This window comes from Hetaerina americana, unplaced genomic scaffold, assembly GCF_022747635.1.
Source record: "Hetaerina americana unplaced genomic scaffold, ioHetAmer1.1.p SCAF_18, whole genome shotgun sequence".
Classification (NCBI taxonomy): Eukaryota; Metazoa; Arthropoda; class Insecta; order Odonata; family Calopterygidae; genus Hetaerina; species Hetaerina americana.
The window spans coordinates 3,641,635-3,657,467 of NW_027286741.1; the positions used below are offsets into that span (position 1 = coordinate 3,641,635).

Consider the following 15,833-nt stretch of genomic DNA (forward strand, 5'->3'; position numbering starts at 1 on the left):
TCGGGCAACTAGCGCCGCTAGTGGGTGGGGATATAGTAAGCGTCATGGCCGCCAGATTGCACCAGTCAGCGTATTATTTGGTTAGACCACGTATATTTCAACCGGAATGTATTTGTATGCTTCGTGAGAAGGCGGTGGGCAGAGTAAACTGGCCACAACTAACGAACATTTTGCAAAGCTCGGTGAGTTGGCAACATCCAGAACTTAGTAGTAGGATTTCGGGGAGGCGACTGACTGCTGAGGTCATTTGCGCCCTAGGGGATGGACAGGAAAGGATAAAGGGTGGAGAGAAACCCGGCGTCGGCATTAGTTTACACTTTGCGAGAAGGCGCCAAGGGGTCCGCAGCCTAACGTCCCATCCGACGGACGGCGTACTCACTCAAAAAGCCCTCCACAAAACACCTCAAGTAGGGATCGAGATACCTCTGAAAAATATTCAACACCGCCGGGATTTGAACCCGGGTCCTCTGGGTGGGAAGCCAGTACGTTAGCCCCCGCACCATCTCGATCCCCCGTCCAGTATTTGTAGGTGTTTCAGTTGACATGTGTGATTAGCGATTGGAAAGTTGGGATGGGCAGTGATAGGTAGTGGAGGAATATGTGGTGGTGCATTGAGAACTTACGAGTGTCGAGAATAGTGTAAATAGACGTTTGAATGCAACTTTTTTATCCGACGATATCATGGGGTTTTACGTAAGGATGGGGAAATAAACCGAGTACTTGCAATCGTTTGCAAAGTGATTTTTGTTGTTAGTTAACTACTTCAGGATTTCAGCAGAGAATAAAATTCAAAATTCTGTTAACTTCTTTGAATTCAAGATTCATTACTTACATATATGCGCACATAATTTTATGGACATGCCAATGAAGAGTTTGTCTCTGCAACTCACGGTGGCAATGACCATATGTACTAATTGGATGCGTCAAATTCAAGGCGGGGAATAGACTATATCCTTACCTTAGGTGTAGCTTATTTGTTCCATATTCGTCGAAGGGAGTAATTATTTTTGAATGAGATTAGTCACAGTGAAACATAGATGAGTGCGGTGGGATATCACACCGGCAGTGCGTGGTGTGAAACGGTGACTAGATGGAGCCGTTGGAAAGGTCCGTGTAAAAAAGTCTTGGTGCGATTGACACGCACATACGAATGACATGGGCATTGTTATCATTTAGAAGAATCATCAAGTGCCAATTGAGTGAGTCTCAATCACGCATGCCACCTTCCTTCTTGTTTTGTCATTGACGCCCTGACGAATAAACGAATGAAATACGAGGGTTCCTATTTATATTTTCAGCGTAATAATTAAAAGACTAATTTATAGTTGAAAATGGCTACATTGCTTTTCGAAGTATTCTCCATGACAATCAATACACTTTTGCATGCGTTCGAACCAATTTTCGTAACACTTTTTCCACTCCTATTGAGGTACCTCCAAAAAATGGTTTTTGAATGCATCAACGGCTTCTTCAGGCGCCGAAAAACTTTGACCTGGTAATTTTTGTCTTGTTAAACGGGAATAAAAAAGAAGTCATTCGGTGCTAAATCAGGGTTGTACGAAGGATGACTCATCAATTCGACGTTTTGGCCAGTCGAATAGGTAGTTCTTTCAGCCGATCTGTGAGAGCTTGCATTTTGATAATGAAGAATGATCCTCTATTGCCGCTTCTTTTTCCGTATTTCACCAAGAGCTTCTGGCAAACAAATGCTCGTGTACCATTCAGAATGTACGGCTCTACGTTGCTCTAACGGTGATACGGATGCCACATATCTAGTTATTCCAAAGAAACTGGCGATCATTTGCTTCGATGTGTGTGCTTCGTGCACGAATCTCTTCGGTCGGATTTGGCTCGTATTGGAAGACCCATACGGTGGATTGCTGTTTTGTTTCGGGTTCATACGCATAGATCCAAGATTCGTCACCTGTGTAGATATTGTTCACAGCGTTTGATGCACCGTGATTGTATTTGTTGAGCATTTATTTGCCCCAATTGACACTACGACCAACCACGGTAACGCCAGTGTGGGTGGCGTTGGCGCAGAGTGCTTCGGTGGTGGGCCCGCGATGTTTCGACGGTTCACATAGACGATCTTACCGAGCGCACTCGAGGTTCCAAGAGTCTACATGCCTGGTGCCCGACTTGAACATGTTACGGCCGTGATACAGTGCTGCTGCCAACTATGCTATCGAGCCGCCTGAAAATGTAATAGGAATCAAAAATAGGATTCGAATCTTAATGTAGTGTTGCGCGGATTATGAAATCGCTTGCCTTTCTTGCTACCTTCCCGTTAACGGAAAATAATATTAATTGCATTTATAAGTGATTAATTGGTGATTTGATAAGAATACTCGGTGCGAGGCTTGGTTCTAGCGAGAAGCTTTTTCTGGCAAATCCGTGCTAGGCGGCGGCGCTGAGAGCGCTCCCTCGCGACTGCGCGGTCAAGATGGCGCCCCACTGACAGAGGGCGGGGTTTATTATTGATTGTTCGCCGAGGCAGGGAGGGGGAGATCCTTAGCATACTTACCCACCCACCCCCTCTTCCCCTCTCTCGATTTGGAAGGACGTGGCCGAAAGGCGCTTCTCGGCGCCTGCCGAAATAGACTCCATCGCACTGGATGTGCGTGTGATTCCGCAGAACCCCTTATTGTGGCCCGTCCAGTATTCGCACGCGTTCAGGACACGTTTGTTGACATCCGCTCAAAGTGATGTGTGCCTCCGTCGACGTCAGCGCCTACCCCGACAGAGGAGCCAAACAGTTTCAGTTGTCTTTAATCGACACCCTTTCATTCCGCTTCGTGTCGCATTGAGTCTTTCGGACCATTGGGAAATAGATCGATACCGTGTTCCATGTGTGTTTGTTAATTAAGCACTCGTTTTGAAACCCTCTTGGACGTTTATATATGTTGCGCTCTGGTGGGAAGAGCCCCACCGATGCTTCAGTAGGCTCCACCACCGCCCGCCTCCCGTGACGTACTCTCCCGCGTGGCGGCGGCCCGCCGTTGAATCGATCGACTGGTGGCGGCCGGCCGGCCAGCAGGCACGTGGTCGTCGGCCAGCGGCGCCGCTTCGCAGTGGGGCGCCCGCACAATGGGTGGCGTGGCGCCCCCGCTCGGGGGGCGGTGTCCCCACCGTGCTCCTCCGTCCCCCCTCGTGACCGTCACTTGCCCCGGTTGACCGCGCTACCCTCGGTAAGGGGATCGCTCCCCCCCCCTTCCCAGGGATGTGGTGGTGGTGATCATCCACCGCCACCCACCCACTGTCGTCCCCTCCGGTGCTATCCTTTCGGATATTTGGGTCATGGTGACCATTGCACCCACGCCTTACTCACTCCATAGCCGGCAACTTTGAAGTCTTTCCCAGTGGAATGCAAACTCTAAGGAAGAAGGCAAGCCCATGCAAATGTAAGTATTCATGTTAAAAATTCCTCGGGTATTCTTATGCAGTGTGGGTCTGCATATGCCCTTGAATAGGGTAATTTCAGTGCTTAGGCAGTCAATTTCATCCTTCACATTGAGAAGTAGTATTTAGGGGAGGCGACCGACAGCTGAGGTCATTTGCACCATTAGGGATGAACAGGAAAGGGTGAAGGGTGGCGAGGAACCCTGCATCGGCATTGGCCTACTGTTAACGAAAGGTGCCAAGGGGTCTGCAGCTTAACGTTCCATCTGGCAGACTGCGTACTCACTCAATGTGTCCTCCACAAAGCACCTCAAGTAGGGATCGAGATGCAACTGAAAAATATTTGATGCCACTGGGATTCGTGCCTGGGTCTCTTCTGCATCATGAAGTTAATCTTTGAAATTTGCAGTATAATTTTCATAGTCCAATCACATTCACTGATAGCTGAATAAGATTTACAATTATGTCTAATATATATGTATAATTCAGTTGAAGTGAGTTTGTTAGGGAGAATTTGACAGGTAATGTGCACTGTTAAAATATTTTACTCAAACTTAAATTTCACATAAACCTATATTTTAATTAAAGATTTTTTCCATTGATCCCTTCAAAAACATAAATTCAATCTATTCACTCTATTTCAATGAAGATGGCCAAAGAACTCTGTTGTATCATGCCAAATGTCATCCTCAATAGAAGTATCCAATTCATATAATATTTGAGATTTGGCAACTGACACTCTTTTATAACTCAAAATTGTTGAAAACTTTAGTTGAAATAACTCTGTAAGTTTTGAATATATTTATGGGAAGTAGGATGAGTCTCTATGTACGACCCTAAGAATTTAAAGGTTCAGTAAGTTTGGTCTTTCAAAGTCTGACACAAAATAAACAGATAACTTGCTGAGTATGTCTCTGGGTTAATCTTTGGATGGTTAGGTCCAAATCTCATTGCAATTCCTTAGTTACAAATTTTCTATCATCAAGCCTTGGTGTTACTCAAGAGCTTACTGCTTTCTTTGTCTTCATTATTCCCTTGGCTGTTTGCCATGGTGTGTTTATGGGAGCTTGGTTGGAAGAAAGAATCATTCACAACTCTTGCAGTATCAACCCAATCATCATTGGACATGCAAGACACGAAATGCCTTGTTGCAATGGCCACTCCTCTCTATTCACCACTACTTTCTTCAGCTTAGCATATGATGGCAAGCTTATCGCATATTCCATGTACTTGAAGACACCAGCTCTGGGATGCCCTCTTGGTTTCTTTCATACAATTTTTCCTTAAAATATGTTTTTTAGGTATTGAGTATGCCTTATTTAATTTCCTAACAGTTTTGCCCTTTATTATCCTCTTGTTCTTAATAGCCATCTACGGGGTCCATCCCCAAAATAAGTATAATGATTTTTTGCCAACAATGCAGATGGCTGGAGTGGGGTGATTTCTGGTGGGAAAGGTAATGGGAGATCTTAGGAAAGCAACACAACCTACATCAGTTAACTGTGGGCATTTACAGTGTGTGGATTGCTGCCAGACGGGACCCCTTTTATTTTATTTCAATTCTTCTAATGCTTTTTCATTACATTTCCATTCTCCCCAGATTGTTTTCATCGTTTTCCGACACGAGCAAATTTCAATCACCTCCAGCTGTTCTGTTGATTTTCAATATCCTGATTATCCATGTGTGACATCCACGCAACAATACACTCTGAACAAGCATTTAGATGAACTTTTCCCTAGCCTTTCTGCTAATATGGTGATTAACTTATTTGTTCTTCTTGTTTTGCCAAGGCTATTCTTCTCTTGATCTTGCTCTCACATGTATTAATACTCTCATCAATAAAATGCCCTCAGTACGAAACATTTTCCTCCTAATCCCAGGTAGCATTGTCTATTTTTATGGTGGTTATAGTATTTTCTTTTCTCTTCCGTATTATCATTGTTTTGGTCATCTTGTTGCTGATTTTCAATGGAAGCTCTTCTATCTCTTTGGACAGTATTTTGAGCTTCTTCTACTTGTCTTTTCAGAGTCCACAATTATTGCTATATCATCAGCAAGGTGAATACATCTTCCATTCAATAATATACCTTCAGTATTTTATTTCATTCTCTTGGCTGCTTCTTTGATTGATACATTCAATAAATAAGGCGATAGGGTATAACCTTGTCTCCTTAAAGCCTCGAGTATTGGTGACTATTCATTTATATTGTTTTCCTGTGGAAACGCGAAGTCTTTTTGATTCTTCCTTTGTGTGTTGCAATGGATTTCCACAAGCTATTGGCCTTAACCATCTCTCTAATTGTTCCAGATCATGAGAAATCTTCCTCCTCTGGTGTGTTCTTTTTTTCCTATTCTAACTTGCTCTTCCATTTTCACCTGTTCGCCTGACCATCAGATGCATTAAAATCACCCATTTTAATGAGATTATTTTTTTCTCCCCCCAAGTTAACTAGTTCTTCTATCTGCTCATATACTTGTTCTACTTCCTCGTCTTCACTCATGACCCTTGGCAGGTACACTGTTATAATAAATAAATCTACAGTGCAGAAATTGAGTTTAATCGTAATTATTCTGCCACTGAAGCGGTATGTATTGATTAAATTATTTTTCCATTTACAACTTAAGGTTATTGTAACTCCATTTCTTCCTGGTTTATTATTCCTACTGCGAATAACTCTAAATTTCCTGGACAAAATTCCCACTATCAGCTCATCTTGTTTCGCACACACCTAGGTTGTCCATTTTTGCTTTTTTCCATCATGATTTTGTCTTCTTCAAATTTCCCAGGTTTCAAGAAGGATTTTATGTTCTATGTACCAGTCCCTGGAGATCCAATTGGGAGAATTGAGATGCTGCAGTATTTTGCATTGGATGCAGTCATTATTGAACTTAGCATAGCTTGGGATCTTTACTGAAGGGTGGTTTCCCTATATTTTTCTGCATTCTCTTGCCGTTGACCATTGATTAGTGGTCATTTGCCTTTGGGGAAGATTTCTCATTCCAACGACTTGAGTGTGTCCCTACCCCAAACCCACTCTTCCTCCCTTGCAAAAGGCCATTGTTCCATGCTATGGGGGGCTCCTTGTGTTGGTATTCACCCAATGAGTGTCCCCATTGATGAGGCATTAAATTTGGGATGTTGTGCAACTCTGTCGATAACTGTTGCCTGGCATTCTTTGTGTAGAGGAGCCAAAAGTATAAAGACAAAACTAACATCCAAAAGAATGGTTTGGGGTGTATAATAGTGATGAGATAATTGAAAATGGGGAATAATCTTGGAAAATGGGTGAAATTCTCTTGGGTTTCCAATGGGGTCAGGTAATCAGCAGTAGCCAAGGTTTTAATGACTCGCTCTGCCATCATCCTCATGCTTCGATGCTCACTTGAATCCCTGAGGATGATGGCACAATTAGCCGTTGAAACGGTGGCTTCTGGTTACTATACCCCGCTGGAAACCCACTTGCTTCATCCATACCATTTGTAAGGAAAACACCTGATCTTCATCTTAGCAAAAACTGTAATATTTTTATGTCCATACCCGTAGCCAAACACTTTTTGAGCACTTATGTTACTGGTATCAATTATAGAAGTAAGAAATCCCTCGGCAAAGAATTGATTCTTCGAGGGAAGATATTTTTCTGCCATGGACCTATTGCCACTGTTCTTATTTGGAAGAAGTCCCACTACATCTCACTTACCAGCTGTCTAAAATATTAAAAGTCTATCAATATCATTGATAAAAAATGTTGGCTAAATAAACAAAATGGTTAGAAAGGAATGTGACCTCTTGCCAGCGCTGTTCTACATATTTCTTGAAAAAGCAGTAAAAGAAGAACAAGAATAAGGGCATCAAAGTAGTCAAGGTGAATGGCAAAGAAATAAGCATGCTCTGGTTTGCAGATGACGTTGCAAGTAGTTGTGGATACGCGAGAGGGCCTGCAAGCAACTCTGACTGCTCTGAATGGAGTACTTCGGGAATATAATATGCGTATCAATTAGAAGAAAACTAAAATCCTTGTGCGTGGAAGGGAGAAGTCAAAGGAACCACAGTTTGAGGAGTGAAACAAGAGCAAGTGGAATCCATTGTATACCTGGGCAGCGGTATAATTTGGCAGGGAGGCAGTTCAACTGACATAAAGTGAAGAATAGCTTAATCTAAGGAGATATTCATGGAGAAGAGGAGGCAACTACTATGTACAAAGAACTTAAAGTTGCAATCAAGAAAGCAGTTCATCAAAATGTGCATCTATAGAGTGGAACTCTATGCAGCAGAGACATAAAACATTGGAAAAGTGGTCCAGCAAATAATATAAGCCTTTGGGCTGCAGTGAATCAATCTTAGTACTGATATACTTCATTCTCCAACATTTTAAGCCACTCAAAAGTAGGATTTTTGGAAGGTCCTCAAAATAAGAATGTATGTTGGTGATAACATTGTTGGTTGTGGATTGATTACCGCTGAGCCATTTGTTTCAGTTTTGAAGTAAAAATGTCATGGGTGGCCAAATGTGGTGGAATATGGTGGATGTTGTAATAATTCGAACTTCAATTTTATAGTTTTTGTGATTGAAACAGTGTTGTATACCTGCACCTTTGCGGGGGATAATTTGAGATTACCCAGCGAGCCAAGCGGCTGCCTTGTGGGTAACTGGGGGCTTGATTTAGATGGGTATTGATAAAATATCAGAAGATAAGAAGAAAGACCAGTCCAATGTTGCTCTGATTTTTACCCCAGACTTTAATAAAGACAAGAACAACTGTAAACAAACTTAAACCACACAAATTGTGGTTCCACCAGAGGGGCCCAGCCTAACTGTGTGTTGCTTGGTTGTGAGTCCCCGACTGCCTCTCCTCCAACGTGGTAGCTTCGGTCATCTGTAATCATCATCAAGATGCACGATAAAGGAGTAGGTGACGCAGGTATGGGTCAAGGGTCCAAATTGGTCACCAACCTCGGTTGCCACTGTCATGGGCAACCAATCACTCCACTTGCATCATCATATGATGTGTAATGACAGGATAGGTGACTCTGACATTAGTCAATGGTCCATGAGGTCACCAGCCTCGGTCGCCATCGTTACTGGATGAATACTCACTCCGCTTATATTGTCATATGACTGTTGCTCCGATACAACAACAGCACAGTATTGCACACTCCTGCTGTGCCTTGATTGAAGAGAATTTTTTTCTTTGCCGAAGGAAGCAACATACCATTGTGTTTATTCTCCGCTGAGAACAAACATGGCACCCATCTTGCCGAGATTTTTTTCACACCATTTTTTTGGATGAATTTTGAAGCCATGAGGAAATACCAATAATGGGAGGCTAGAATGATATGATGTAAAGATAGTTGAAACTAAAGAGAGTAACTGAAACTAATGAGGTCATATCTGGCCATTTGTCACCGGTGAAACATGGTTTACCCCATGGCTCTGTGCTTAGCTCAATGCTGTTCATCAACATCATTTGTTTTTTCTTAAAATATGAAGTCAACTCAAAAATCAGACTTATATGCTGATGACATTACTTTTGTACAGAAAGGTAAAACTCTGGAAGAAGCTCTTATCTATTGATGCCCATAAGACAGGCTAAGGAATGGTTTTACGTTAATAATTTGCATTTGAATTCTGAAAACGACAGCATATTTTAAGCAGTCTCAAAACAAAAAAAATGAAACTGCTACATTACTTGGGATTTAAAGTGTTACAAATCTTAACTAGATAGCCATATCACTCAGATCTGAAGTATGAATTTCATAAATTATTCATCCTAAATCTATACTCTGGACAAAAAATTCCTGACCTCTCCCATTCTCTCCTTTCCCCAGACAAGAATGAGCCTTCCCGGTTCCTCGGTGATGGTGTTAGCTTCCGAGCCAAGCTGATTGGAATCCTGGAAGTGGGAGAGGCAAGGGGGGAGCGGATGTGCCAAGAAGCCCTGGCTGATCTGAAGATGGCTGTGAGAGCTGCCGGGGAGCACAAGCAGCGGATTGCTGTGTGTGTTGCTATTGATGGATTGCGGCTGCGCGATGACAAGACTGGCGTTAGTGGTTCCCCTCCCTCCAGACGTCCACATCCTCCATTATATGTCTCTCCGTGTCATGTTTCTTGTGATTTTATCTTATATATTACATTTCTTCAACTGATGATTGGGAGCTATAATATTGGTAATATTAGAAAATTCTTAATGGATTTATATTGCATAATCTTTGAATCCATGTTGAAGCTATTTTTGAAGTCTGATTTAACTTTATTCCAATGTCAAGTTGAGCATATTAAAAGTATTGGCATGGTTGTATGAAGTTTGACAATCTCTTTGTTGTTCCCTCAGAATTTTACATTTGGAGTATTGTTCTAATTTAAAAGTCACATTATGAGATTTAGCGTTCATTATTTAAAATTTGCCAATTATAACGAAGATGAATAATAACTTTGCTTTTGCCCTGATTTAAGTGGAGTGATGTCTGGGTGGTCCCTGATTGTCTTTGCCCTCTTCCTGTTTTCAGGATTGCCTCTACCATCATCCTGTTCACAAAATCTCCTTCATTGCACAAGACATGACAGACTCGAGGGCTTTTGGGTACATATTTGGATCTCCAGACACTGGGCATCGCTTCTTTGGTATCAAGACTGACAAAGCTGCTTCACAGGTTTGTATTATAGGCATAGGTGTGTTTTTGGACATTATTTTCTTACTAGATTATTTTCCTACCCTGGGAAATATTTGACTCCAAGTCAGTCAATTATTTCAGTGACCTTCTGTAATTAAGCCCATGATCACACCAATTGTTGCTCTCAATGTTACATAGACCCAGGGAACTTTTTATGCCACCAGTGAACTTTTTGTGCCATTCACTCATAGCTGAGCAAAGCATTTCATTTTATATTTTTGTTATTATATTAATCAAATTGGTTAAATCCTCAATTGTGGCTCATCATTTGCAACTGCAAATAAATAGTAAAATATAATAATGGGACTGAGCAGGTCTAATAAATGCCAAGTCCTAGTTTTAGTGTTTAGTTAGTTTAGTCCTAATTCTGAGGGGAATTCGTAAAATCAGTTAGGTTTGCTAAAGACCAAGCTCTAGTTTATCACTCAGCCAAGGGGCTGCAAGCATTGCTGAGTGAATTGGATATTAAGTGTGATAGATATAGGATGACAATCAATATCAATAAAACAAAGGTAATGCAATTTTCCAGAAAGAGAAAGGCCAAGGTTAACATTAAAATCATTATTTACATGTATAAGGCAATCTACCGGTTAAGGTAGGTTTTGGATGGACCCAACTACCAAATAAATATTTTGTGACTCCTAACAAAACACAATCCAGCTACCTAGTCTACATCAAGTCCCTCTTCATCTCTGAGTACTTCTTTCCTCCCTTCATCCCGTCCAACATCCCTATGCTGTTCCTGCCCTTTCCTCGTTTGCCTAACATTCTCCCCTCTATTACAGTTTTCAGCATCCCACTGCCAATCAATACACCCTTCATCCATTTTTCCTGCCTCCTTAGGATTTCTTCCAAAAAACCCCTCTCTTCGCCCACCATACTAAGTTGTTTGTCATTTGTTTTCCTTTTGGTCCATTTCACCTTCTCCATTCTTCTCCAAACCCACATTTCAAAAGCCTCCAATCTACGTTTATCCTTTTGCTTCAATGACCACTTTTCCACGCTGTAGATGGCTGCGCTCCATATCAAAGTTTTTACAAGTCTTTTCTTTATCTCCTTCCTCAATGTCCCTGTCATCAACTCCCTCCTCCTCAGGAAAGCCTCTTTGCTAGCGGATTTCTTCTCCTTGCGTTCCTACTACTTTGACCGTGTTGGTCCAAAACACTTCTGAGATGTTTAAACTGTTCAACCTGCTCTATTTTTTGGCCTCCTATTTCAATGTTTATCTTAGCTTTTTTCTTTCTTGATAATCATATAACCTTTGTTTTATTAATATTGTCTATCATAATACTTTGTATTCATTTTTCTTGCCTCCTAATGACTTCACCCAACAATCCCCTCTCCTTGCCCACTATACCTAAACAGCTACTGATAACATATGTGTAAAATCAATTATTATTAAAGGTAATCTACTGGTTGAAGTAGGTTTTGGATGGACACAAAAAACAAATAATTCTCTTGCCTCTCCTAACAAAGCATTAACCAGCATCCGACTGAACAAAAAGCCCCTCTTCATCTCAGTGTACTTCCTTCCTCCCTTCATCCCATCCAACATCCTCATCTAATTCCTGCCCTTTCCTCAATTGCCAAACATTCTCCCCTCTGTTACAGTCTACAGCTGTCAATCATAATACTTTGTATCCATTTTTCCTGCCTCCTAATGACTTCAACCAACAATTCCCTCTCCTCGCCCACCATACCAATTACTTCCTCATTTGTTTTCCTTTCTGTCCACTTCACCTTCTCTATCCTTCTCCTCACCCACAGTTTAAAAGCCTCCAATTTACACCCATAATCCTGGTTTAATGACCATGTTTCCATGCCGTACACTATTATGCTCCATATCAAAGCTTGAACAAGCCTTTTCTCAGCATCCTTACTCAATGTTGCTGTCATCAGTTCCCACCTCCTTACAAAAGTTTCTTTGCCTAATGCAATTCTTCTCCTTACGTCCGTACTCCTTGGAATATTTTGGTCCACAACACTTACGAGATACATAAATTTTTCAACCTAATCTAGTTTTTGTTATCATATTTTAATTTTTAACTTAGCCTTTTTCCATCTAGAAAATCGCATAACCTTTGTTGTATTAATATTGATTCTCATCCTGTATCTGTTGAACTGAATTTTCAATTCACTCAGCAATGCTTGCAACCCCTTGGCTGACTGGCAAACTAGAGATTGGTTATGAGCTAATGGATTTTATGAATTCCCCACCAACTTTCATTCCTACCATTAGTTTTTCCCATGTCTCTTTACTCATTACCTCCAAATATACGTTGAACACCAATGGCGATAATGGGCCAAGGCCTTACACCTCTCCCTAACACTGCCCATCCAGGACTCTCCATTCCCCACTCGTACCTGAGCAGTCTGCGGCATGTACAGGTTGTGGATTAGCCTCCTGTCCCTCCAATCTATTCCTGTTTACTGCAATGTACCCATTAGTGTTAACCAATTCACTCTATCAAATGCCTTTAAAAATTCTAACATTAAAATAGGAGGGCAAACACTATTGAAAAGTGGACGAAAGGCATATTGATAGGCAGTGGAATGTTGAAGATTGTGATAGTGGGAAGAATGTGAGGCAAATGAGGAAGGGGCAGGAATAGGATAGTGATGTTGGATGGGATGAAGGGAGGAAGGAAGTATACGGAGATGATGAGGGGCTTATTTTAATGTTGGATATCAGGCTATTTTTGTTAAAAGAGGCAAGGGAATTCTTCCTGTACTGCTGGTAGCTTGTGTCCATCAAAAACCTACCTTAACTGGTAGAATACTGATAATAATAATTGCTTTAATTAAATTTTGAATTTGCTCACTATTTTTAACCATTTCAGGAATATTAAAGTTTAATCTCTAGGTAATTGACAGCAGGATATAATGGGCTAATTACTAAATAAATCAAAGATATGCTCTCTCATGGTATTTATCCTCCTTGTTTCTAGCTTTATATTATGCATATTTTAATTAGTTATCAAATTTAATATTGGTTTACATTTTGTGTATGTACATGATAGTACTGAAAAATGAAATGCATGCTGATGGAAGGATTATCAACTGCTTGCTCAGATTTGTGCTACAAACATGTCTGTTTTTCTAATGATACTCTTGGCCCAGTAGTGCATGGAAATAGCTGTTTCAACATTTGCGAACTCAATCATTCTTCCAATTAAATAGAGGCCAGGACTAATACGGGTAAAATAAAGTGGTGCATGTGTCCCTTTTCAATAATTCCATTTAACAATTTCCTGGCGAAAAAACTTTGTGCCTGCTTCATCCCTTAACCTGAAGTGAAAAGATTTCTTATATGGGTTATTATGGTGAATTATTGTCTTAATGGAAAAGCTCATTTGAGGATTTTATTCATATCCTCTCTGTTAGAAGTGCTCTAGTTCTCTGTATCAACAACATCATTTTGAGCTACCTTCACATAATTTCAGTTATGCATAAGAAGATGGTCAGTCTCAACCTTGAACATATACCTAGAAATAATTGTCCAGTAAAGGCAGATAATTAATTTACAGTGGGGGGCCCAAGACAGAGCCTTGACGAGCATGCCATAATTTCTCCTAGTAGTTCAAAGTTACTGTTGTGGCATCTGCTGCAGTTTCTTGGAAGGGTACTCTATTGTAATCTCATAATTTAAATCTCTGTCACAGGTGGTGATTGCCATGAGGGACCTCTTCCAAGTTGTGTTTGAGCTCAAGAAGAAAGAGATAGAGATGGCCAAGCAGCATATTGAGCAGCAACAGCAACTCAAGTACTCATCCTCCTCCAAGTACTCAACAGATTCAAAGGTACAGAATATGAAAAGGAGGAGATGGTTGGGTGTCTGGCCAATAGTGAGTAGTGAGTGGTGATGGAAGGGGAAGGTGAGTGGTGGTGGGCTTGGAATAGGAGTAATTCCTTTTCTAATTAAATTTTTATGTGGTAGGGCAAAGCTTCTTTTTTAACCCTCATCATGAAGGAATTCCACAAAGTTAAACCTGAAACTGTTATGTTTATCAAGTGACATACATTAAAAATCTTCCTACTTATATAGCCTGGCTCCAAGAGGGGAGGAAGGTAGGGGTAGGAGAAAGGGAGAGGAGAGGGGGTAAGTTGAGTTCAGGTGCAGCAAACTATTAGTGGGCTAGGAGAGGGTATATATCTGATGGTTTATGGCTCAAATTTGTGAAAGTTTATTTTAATTAAGTGATTATTCAATGAAGAACACAATGTAACACTCCACCGTTCTTAGGTATAGCGGTGGAAAAAAAACAAACACATTGTGTTCTACGTTTAATTGGGGGGTGTTTGTCTACAATGGTTTCACCTTTATTAAGGGACGGGATTATAGGATTAAAGAATACCAATGATGATTCACAAAGAAAGACAACAGATCCAAATTTGCCAAATACCTCTTGGAAAAGAATCATACCAGTACCTTCTCAGCAGACATTCTTCACACAGAAATGAAAGGATGCTGGTTATATGCTTTGGAACAGTTGGAAATTTGGTGATCCCTTCAGTCTGACAGGTTTGAGGTGGTCAATGAAACATTATACCTCGCCCATTCCCCAACCTAAAATTCTTAAAAGACTCCAATATCTTTTCGCACCAACCCCACCAAGGCAGTGAAGACCATCGGCCATCTCTTAACGAAGGTCAAACCATTGCAGACAAATACCCCCCTAATTAAATGTAGAACACAATGTGTTTGTTTTTTTCCAATGCTATTTAAGAGCGGTGGAGTGTTACATTGTGTTCTTCATTTAATGATCATTAAATGAACATAAACTTCCACAAATTTGAGTCAGAAACCATCAAATGCATACCCCCACCCCTTCCCCAAGCCCGCTAATAGATTGCTGCACCAGTACTCAGCTTACCCCCTCTCCCTTACTCCCCCTACTTCCGCCCCTCTTGGAGCTAGTCTATATAAGTTGAAAAACTTCTAATGTATGTCACCTGATCATGATATGCAGTATCGAAATCATGGTCGTATGAAGTAATAAATTTTAATGTGGAATTGCAAATTTTCTTTTTTTACCCTCATCAGGAGTAATTCCTGATGTTGATCCTGAGTTAAATTGTCATCCCTGTAAAATCAGGGATGCTTCTGTTAGTAGCTATCACTTTTCCTTTTTGTTGAGTAGTCATTTTTGTGGGAGTAGAAAATCCTGATCTTCTATGGTCTAATGCCAAAGTTTTTAATTCTTCTTATAGTTTTGGTCATTTTGAAATTCCATCTCGCGGGTTGTGTTTACTGCAAAGAGTGTTTTGTGGCTACTGTTCTTGTCTTTGCCAAAATCCCATGATCTTGCAAGTCCCTCTTTACTGCCACCTCCATGTTCTTCGGTATACATAATCACTCGTAGCTTTAATGCAATATCATAGCATTGTTTGTGAGGTCTGCTCTGCTGCGAAGTCTCAACTAAAAAATTACTTGGATGATTTGCAAAAAAAGTTTAATTTCAAAATGCATTCCAATATTTGAAAATGGAGGAACACCCTTTTATTTCTGTTTCTGTTGATGTGTAAATGTGATGATTACAACCTTCCCATAACATTGCACTTGGCAAAGATTTATAGATGATATTTTTCTCATGTGTTAATATGGAATGAACTTCCTTAAAGCTTTAATTCCTTCCCTCATCATCTGTTTGCTTTATCTCCAAAATTTCCTCCACTCAAATGACCTTTCTAAATATCCATATCTCTGTCCTAAAGAAAAAATTTTGCACTGCAGTCCACATCAAACCTGCAATCAAACAA

At 40.8% G+C, this 15,833-nt stretch overlaps 1 protein-coding gene across 1 annotated transcript in view; it reads left to right on the plus strand.

The window, feature by feature from the left end:
* The window catches only part of Dab (DAB adaptor protein), a 66,748-nt gene that overhangs the window by 24,417 nt on the left and 26,498 nt on the right, over positions 1-15,833 (plus strand). Inside the window, exons 3-5 of the mRNA XM_071584322.1 lie at positions 9,231-9,445; positions 9,909-10,052; positions 13,736-13,873. Of these exons, the coding sequence (XP_071440423.1) occupies positions 9,231-9,445; positions 9,909-10,052; positions 13,736-13,873 (497 nt within the window). The remainder of the gene's footprint in view (positions 1-9,230; positions 9,446-9,908; positions 10,053-13,735; positions 13,874-15,833) is intronic.